Here is a 7,862-nt window from a genome sequence, read left to right as displayed (position 1 = left end):
TTTCTCTCGGACTTCATGTTCAAATACAGCCCGGCTTGCAGTTTTTTGACCCTCACAAAGTCATTCTGCTGAAGGATGAGAAATCCAAGGTGAGGCTACCCCTGGAAAAGCTGGCACTTGCACTTTTATTTATTTTTAACAGAAAGGTAACGTGACCTGAAGCAGTCACTCCATAAAAACCCCATTTTGGTCCAGCACATTAAGGAGGAGCCAGGCTGCTCCCTCCCCACAGCCTCATTCCCTGGGTGCCAGTCTCTGCACCACGATCACTCTGTCCCTGCTGGGCTTCACACTTTTGGTCCCCAAACTGTCCCTGGCAGCACTGTCCTCTGGGCCACCATCACAGCCAGGCCTTGGCCTTCCTGAAGGCGCGGATCTCGTCGGGGCTGCGCAGGTACTGCTCGATCTCGCTGTCTGAGATGGGCTCATCGCCCGTGAGGGCCGAGGCCGGGGCGCTCGGAGCCGCTGGGCGCAGCCTCTTCCTCGGGTGGATGAGGCAGGGTGGGAGCAGCGGCCTCAGGGCGCCCCCACGCCGGGGCTTCCCTGCCGAGGGACAGCCCTGCTCCTGTGTCTCTGGAGGAGAGCCCTGGCCTGGGGAATCCTGGCCTGGGGAGTCCTTATCAGAGGAGTTCTTATCTGAGGAGCCCCCAGGATCCTGGCCTGGGGAATCTTTATCCAAGGAGCTCCCAGGATCCTGGCCTGAGGAATCCTTATCCAGGGAGCCCCCGGGATCCTGGCCTGAGGAATCCTTATCCAGGGAGCCCACAGGATCCTGGCCTGGGGAATCTTTATCCAGGGAGTCCTTATCCGGGGAGTCCTTATCCAAGGAGCAAACAGGATCCTGGCCTGAGGAGTCCTGGCCTGGGGAATCCTTATCCAGGGAGCCCCCAGGATCCTGGCCTGAGGAATCTTTATCTGGGGAGTCCTTATCCGGGGAGTCCCCAGGATCCTGGCCTGAGGAGCCCTGGCCCAGGGCCGTGTCCTGCTGCTCCTCCCCGTCCTGCTGGCTGAAGGCGTTTTTCAGCAGGAACACGCGGTGCTGCAGCAGGTCCCCGATGTGCTTCACCACCGTTTTCTTGTCCAGGTCGAAGCCGCGCAGCCAGGAGAGCTGGGAGGCCATTCCCTGCAGGATCTCCAGCAGCTCCTTCAGCCTGAGGTGGGCCGGGGGCGGCAGATCCACCCCGGCCAGGCGGCAGAACCGCGCCAAGGGGCACGAGAGGCGCGGGCCGGGCCGCAGCGACTGCCAGGCCAGGAACGCCGCGGCCGTGACGATGGGCACGGGGTGCCGGCCCGTCACCAGCCACGTCTCGCTGGCCAGCTCCACAATGGCCATGGTCCGGGCCAGCAGCTTCTCCTTGTCCTCCAGGAATGGCGCGGGGACGCTGGCCGAGGGCTGGAGCAGCCGGAAGCTGCCGGAGCAAAGAGGCCACGGTCAGGGGGAGCCTTGGGGACAAACACACCCTGCTCTCCCCACGGCTGCTGATCATGGCCAGCAGCAGGAATTGCTTCATGGAAAGGCCTCTCAGGCACTGGAATCGCTGCCAGGGAGGTGGTGGAGTCCCCATCCCTGCAGGTGGCACTCGGTGCTCTGGGCATCGGGCACAGCTTGGACTCCATGGCCCCAGGGATCTTTTCCAGCCTCAGTGACTCTGGCATTCTGGTTCCTCCCTGAGCACCTCTCTGCCCTCTCCAGACTGCGGAGAACGGGGCAGGGTGACAATCACAGCCCAGCTGTAACAAGGGAGGGACAAAAGCCAGGCCAGCCTGAGCACACACACACCTACATCACAGCTCAGCCCTGCCCAGGGCCACATCCCAGCCCCTCCACCCAGCCAGGGCAAACAAGGGCTGTCCCAGGGCTGGAAGGGATCCCATCACCTGTTGAGGTGCGTGGTCACCAGGTCTGCCAGGCTCAGGGCGGGCACCGACAGCCCCAGCTCCTTCTGCAGGCTCAGGTAGACGCCGGCGAACAGGTCCTGCCTGGCGTACAGGAGGGAGCAGATGGTGCCCATGGTCAGGGGCCAGTTGTGCTGGCGGCACGTCACGAACACGCAGCAGCCCCCCAGCAGCTCCTTCTTCTCCAGGCTGAGCAGGTGGAAGGCAGGGAGCTGCAGAGCCCTCTGGAAGTAGGACACGGCCGTTTCCTCAAACACCGCCGGGAGCTGCAGCACCTTGCACAGGTCCTGGACCCGCCGGATCCCTGCGGGAAGATGCCACCCTCAAACACGGGGCCAAGGAATTCCTCCTGAGAACCCCAGCAGGCAGCACTCACCTGGCATGGGCACAGCCAGCCCCTCAGATGGCACTGAAACACCTCCCAGCCCCTCAGATGGCACTGAAACACCTCCCAAACCCACAGATGATGGCACTGAAACACCTCCCAAACCCACAGATGATGGCACTGAAACACCTCCCAAACCCACAGAGGGCACTGAAACACCTCCCAAACCCACACATGGCACTGAAACACCTCCCAGCCCCACAGCTGGCACTGAAACACCTCCCAAACCCACAGATGATGGCACTGAAACACCTCCCAAACCCACAGATGATGGCACTGAAACACCTCCCAAACCCACACATGGCACTGAAACACCTCCCAAACCCACACATGGCACTGAAACACCTCCCAGCCCCACACATGGCACTGAAACACCTCCCAAACCCACAGATGATGGCACTGAAACACCTCCCAAACTCACACATGGCACTGAAACACCTCCCAAACCCACAGATGATGGCACTGAAACACCTCCCAAACTCACACATGGCACTGAAACACCTCCCAGACCCACACATGGCACTGAAACACCTCCCAAACTCACACATGGCACTGAAACACCTCCCAAACCCACACATGGCACTGAAACACCTCCCAGACCCACACATGGCACTGAAACACCTCCCAAACTCACACATGGCACTGAAACACCTCCCAGACCCACACATGGCACTGAAACACCTCCCAGCCCCACAGAGGGCACTGAAACACCTCCCAGCCCCTCAAATGACACTGAAACACCTCCCAAACCCACACATGGCACTGAAACACCTCCCAGCCCCACAGGGAACGGGAGGATCCGGCTGGATTCAGCACCGAGTGCCCTCCCCGGGCCCCAAGGAGCTTCTGAGGCTTTTCCAGCCCCAGAACCAGGTGAGACAGAGCGGGGCAGCGGCCAGGGAGGATCGGCTCGCTGGGAACTGCTCTTACCTCGCTGCAGGCAGCGGCTCAGCTGCTCCTTCTGGCCCGTGCTCTGGGAATAGGCGACCTCTGGAAAACAGGGTTGGATCAGTCAGTCCTGCAGGGAATTCTACGGCAACCAGAGAATTCAATCAATTCCTCCAACAATCAGAGCTGCTGGAGGGCACTGATCTCCTCTGAGCCAAGGATTTCCCACAGACAGAGCCAGGCAACAGCCTCGAGGCTGCTCCGCTGCACTTACAGCTCTCCTGAGAGATTTAAACGCAATGTGAATCATCTCTTTTAACAATAAGAGATTCCACAGTTTAAACTTGAGGCTCATCCCCGGCTCCCAGCCCAGAGCCTGGCAGGGGAGAGCGGCAAGGGTGGCCTGTTAGGGGAAATGGGGCTGGGGGATGGAGGGAGGCCTGAGCCGACACCGCGGGCACAGCGGGGACACGGCGGGGACACAGCGGGGACACGGCGGGGACAGCGGGGACAGCGCGGACAGAGGGGACACGGCGGGGACAGAGGGGACACGGCGGGGACAGAGGGGACACAGCGGGGACACAGCGGGGACACGGCGGGGACACGGCGGGGACAGCGGGGATACGGCGGGGACAGCTCGAGGAGCGCTGCGCTCCCCGGACCGGCTCGGAGAGCCCGAGCGGGCCGCACACGGCCGGTTCCGCAGCGCCCCTCGCTCCCGGGGCCGCACCCCGCAGATGCTCCTCGTCGCTGTAGGTGGTGGTGAGGAGCCCCTCGGCCAGGACGCAGCCGCAGGCGGCGCAGACCAGCTGCTGCTGCGCGTAGTGCGCGTCCTCCACCAGCGAGCCCGAGCCGCACTCGGGGCAGCGGCCCCGCGCCGCCATCGCCCCTCAGCCGGGGGAGCGCCGGGGCGGTGCACCTCCAACAGCCAATAGCGGCACAGCACGGCCAGAGACAGCCAATAGCGACACAGCACGGCCCGAGACAGCCAATAGCGACACAGCACGGCCAGAGACAGCCAATAGCGACACAGCACGGCCAGAGACAGCCAATAGCGGCACAGCACGGCCCGAGACAGCCAATAGCGACACAGCACGGCCAGAGACAGCCAATAGCGACACAGCACGGCCCGAGACAGCCAATAGCGACACAGCACGGCCAGAGACAGCCAATAGCGGCACAGCAGGGCCCGAAACAGCCAATAGCGGCACAGCACTGCCCGAGACAGCCAATAGAGGCACAGCACGACCCGAGCTAGCCAATAGAGGCACAGCCCTGCCAGAGACAGCCAATAGCGACACAGCACGGCCAGAGACAGCCAATAGCGACACAGCCCTGCCAGAGACAGCCAATAGCGGCACAGCAGGGCCAGAGACAGCCAATAGCGGCACAGCACGGCCCGAGACAGCCAATAGCTGCACAGTCCGGCCAGAGCCAGCCAATAGCGGCACAGCCCTGCCAGAGACAGCCAATAGCGGCACAGCCCTGCCAGAGACAGCCAATAGCGGCACAGCCCTGCCAGAGACAGCCAATAGCGGCACAGCTCTGTCAGAGACAGCCAATAGCGGCACAGCCCTGCCAGAGACAGCCAATAGCGGCGCCGCCCGCGGTCCTTCCCGATGCCCGTCCGGCCGAGGCGCCGTCCGTGCTCGCTGCGTTCCGGCCCCGCCGGTTCCGCGGGGATTCCCCGGGGAGGCGGGGGCGGCGCCGGGAGCTGCGGAGGGAGCGGGACCGAGGGGACAGCGCGTCCTCCTCGGCGTGGAACCGCAAATCACCGAGGCTCGGAGGCCCCGGGCCCAGCACTGCGGAGGAGCAGGGCGATAACCGCGCTCGGCGGCCTCCGGGGAGCAGCGCCGGGTCTCTGGAGCGCTGAGGGCCCGGAGTCTCTCCCCCGGTCCCCGAGTCTCTCTCCCGGTCCCGGAGTCTCTCCCCCGGTCCCGGAGTCTCTCCCCCGGTCCCGGAGTCTCTTCCCCTGTCCCCGAGTCTCTCCCCGGTCCCGGAGTCTCTCCCCGGTTCCTGAGTCTCTCCCCCGGTCCCCGAGTCTCTCCCCCGGTCCCGGAGTCTCTCCCCTGTCCCCGAGTCTCTCCCCGGTCCCGGAGTCTCTTCCCCTGTCCCCGAGTCTCTCCCCGGTCCCGGAGTCTCTCCCCGGTTCCTGAGTCTCTCCCCTGTCCCCGAGTCTCTCCCCCGGTCCCGGAGTCTCTCCCCCGGTTCCCGAGTCTCTCCCCCGGTCCCGGAGTCTCTCCCCTGTCCCCGAGTCTCTCCCCCGGTCCCGGAGTCTCTCCCCGGTTCCCGAGTCTCTCCCCGGTCCCGGGCAGGGTTCCCCACCCCGGGAGGAGTTCAGCAGGAAATTCCCGCAGGGATCGATCGCTGCAGGGGTGAAACCAGCCCCAAACCCCCGGGGGATGAGCGGGGCACAAGGAGGGGACGAGGCCCTTTGGAAACTGCTCTTTCAGAACTGTTATAGATACATTTTATATTGTTGGCTTTTCACAAATATTAAAATGAATGTTATGTGTATAAGAATGGAAATTTTTGTTGTATTAATATAGTTTTCTTTATTTCTGTTATTGATGAAACTTAGAAATAGTAGTATAATACATATATGTTAGGCTATGGCATAGTATTAAAATAAAAACTGCTTTTGTTTGTATAACCCAAAGACTGAAAAAGATAGCTGGGAACACTTTCTTTTTCCTTTTGTAAACTCTCTTACCCAGATGAGGACAGCAGTGACCAGAACTCTGGGGGAGGAATTTATTGCATTTCTGGTATCAGGGAATGTAAATCTCGATGGCACCAAGAAGATTGATCTATTGGGAAGGGGGCAAGAGAAAACTAAACAGAAGAACCCCAAAGATCCTAAGCAGAATGTGTGAATATGTGTGAGAATTTATGGATATGTAGCAGGGTTCTGTTTTTAAGGGACAATCCTTTGTCAGTGAGGTGAATGCAGAGACACCCGGCCCTATCTGTACACTTTACTTTATTTTCTTCTCCTAATTGTTTTTTAATTAAACTTTTAAATTCAATAAAAATGATGTGAACCTCATTTTCCACAGAACAAAGACACAGGGATCACAACACCGGCTTTAAGGTGTTTTTATTTTAGTGTTCCATAAAAGCAAAAGCTGTTTAAAAACAAACAGTAATTCTGGGCTAAAAGCAGAGAGTAAAAACAGGGAACATGCACTCAGATCCTTCAATAATAAAACAATATATTTGATTCTTAAGGCCCTTGAGGATGTAAAATGCCAGTCCCCTCACACCAGAGGAAGGCTTTAAGGAGTATTGCCAATAAAATGGAGGTGTGAGGGTGGGGTGGGTGATGCTTTTGGGGCTGAGGAAGGTGAGGATGAGGATGAGGATAAGGATGAGAATGAGGATGCCCCAGCGCTGGCTCTGCTTGGGGAGAGGCTCCACAGCTGCAGCCACCCAAGGGAGAGAACAACCCCAGGGCACAAAAAGGCTGCCAGGGGAGCCCATTCCAAGTTTTAAGGCTTTATCTCTGCTAATATTATTTATTGCTTTGGTTCTGTGCAGGTCACTCTTCCCACTGGAAGACAGTCTAAAATGCAAGAGAGCTGTGGGATCCTCTGTCCACAGATCCACGGAGGCACGAGGAGGAAACAAATCAATCCTTCATCTTCCTCGCTCGAGAAGGCACAAGAAACAGCAGCAGCACCCAGAATCAAACCAGCACCTCCACCAAGGCCACCTTCAGAGCCCTCATTCAGAGCAGAGGGGACAGGAGAGAAGAGAGAAGGCTCTCGCTGCTCAAGTAACACTAAAATGAGATAAAAGTACCTGAAGTCTTGCAAGACTCAGCTCCTAAGGCTTGTCTGAGGTCAGGCTGCCCGTGAGATACAGCCCTGCCAGGAAAGTTCCAGACTTTGGTAGCAGCAATAGGTCAGAATAAAAATGTTATTAACAGCATTTCTTGGATTTTTTCCTAATAAATGTTTACATCTCCGTGAAAATAAATTAAGCTGCTCCTCCCTAAAAAAATACAGTATTTGAGATCTCCAGTAGTTTCCAGTGGTTTATGACAATTGTAAGCAGACTGCTCACAGGTGAGAGTCCATCCAGCTGCTCCAGTCCCTCAATAAAGTGCTTTGCTGTAGAAAAACCAAGTTAGGAACTCACCCCTGAGCCAGGAGTGACCCAAAACCCCAACAATTTCCAAAGGTAGGAGTGTTTGTTTCCAAAGAATTAAGGCTGGAAGGTTTTAAGCTTTGGTCCTTATGAAGCTTTGGTCCTTTGCTTCCTGCTCTTTCCAACTTCCCTCTAAGGACTCTCTCTACCCTGGTAAATCCCAGAGGTGCAAAAAGGCATCTGATTTTTTCTGCCCCAGCTCCAAACCCCAAAGTATTTCTGTTTCCTGAATGAAGGGTAAAAAGGAAATGGTCACAGAACTCCCACAAAGATGTGAGAGTCAGCCCTGCTCCAGAGCACGGGGCAGAGCCAGGGGAGCCTCTGCCTCCTCTGAACAAACTCCAGAGCAGAAATTTTAACACACTAAGAGAACAACTTCTGATTTAAAATGTACCTTTGGCCCAAATTGATTGATTCCATTCCTATGGTAGAAATGTCCTGTGAACCTCAATGTCTCCTCCAAGAAACCTGTAAATTTTCCCTTGAAGGACTCTTGGGAATATCCACGTGGTGAGATGAACTGAGATTTGGTCAACTGATG

General features: G+C 57.8%; 1 protein-coding gene and 1 long non-coding RNA gene across 4 annotated transcripts; one reads left to right on the top strand and one right to left on the bottom strand.

The window, feature by feature from the left end:
- Positions 1–106: 106 nt before the first annotated feature.
- Positions 107–4,192, bottom strand: BRF2 (BRF2 RNA polymerase III transcription initiation factor subunit). 3 transcript variants are annotated; one of them, XM_058859190.1, is made up of 5 exons: positions 3,900–4,191; positions 3,212–3,271; positions 1,879–2,200; positions 739–1,409; positions 107–660 (listed from the first exon to the last, which is right to left on the bottom strand). In XM_058859190.1, exons 1-5 carry the CDS (start codon positions 4,051–4,053, stop codon positions 341–343), a joined length of 1,527 nt encoding a protein of 508 aa, XP_058715173.1. In that variant the 5' UTR covers positions 4,054–4,191; the 3' UTR covers positions 107–340. The 3 variants fall into 3 exon arrangements, with proteins under 3 accessions (XP_058715173.1, XP_058715172.1, XP_058715171.1); XM_058859189.1 differs by having other exon boundaries at positions 107–900; positions 955–1,409; XM_058859188.1 differs by having other exon boundaries at positions 107–1,409; positions 3,900–4,192.
- LOC131589568 (uncharacterized) lies at positions 3,000–7,780 on the top strand. The gene is made up of 2 exons (XR_009279779.1): positions 3,000–3,154; positions 6,710–7,780. It is a non-coding gene; the product is annotated as an uncharacterized LOC131589568 (long non-coding RNA).
- The last annotated feature ends 82 nt before the right edge of the window (positions 7,781–7,862 follow it).

The sequence above is a fragment of the Poecile atricapillus genome, chromosome 29, assembly GCF_030490865.1.
Source record: "Poecile atricapillus isolate bPoeAtr1 chromosome 29, bPoeAtr1.hap1, whole genome shotgun sequence".
Lineage (NCBI taxonomy): Eukaryota > Metazoa > Chordata > Aves > Passeriformes > Paridae > Poecile > Poecile atricapillus.
The sequence above is the reverse complement of the archived record's forward strand: the minus strand, read 5'-3'. Positions and strand labels throughout refer to the sequence as shown.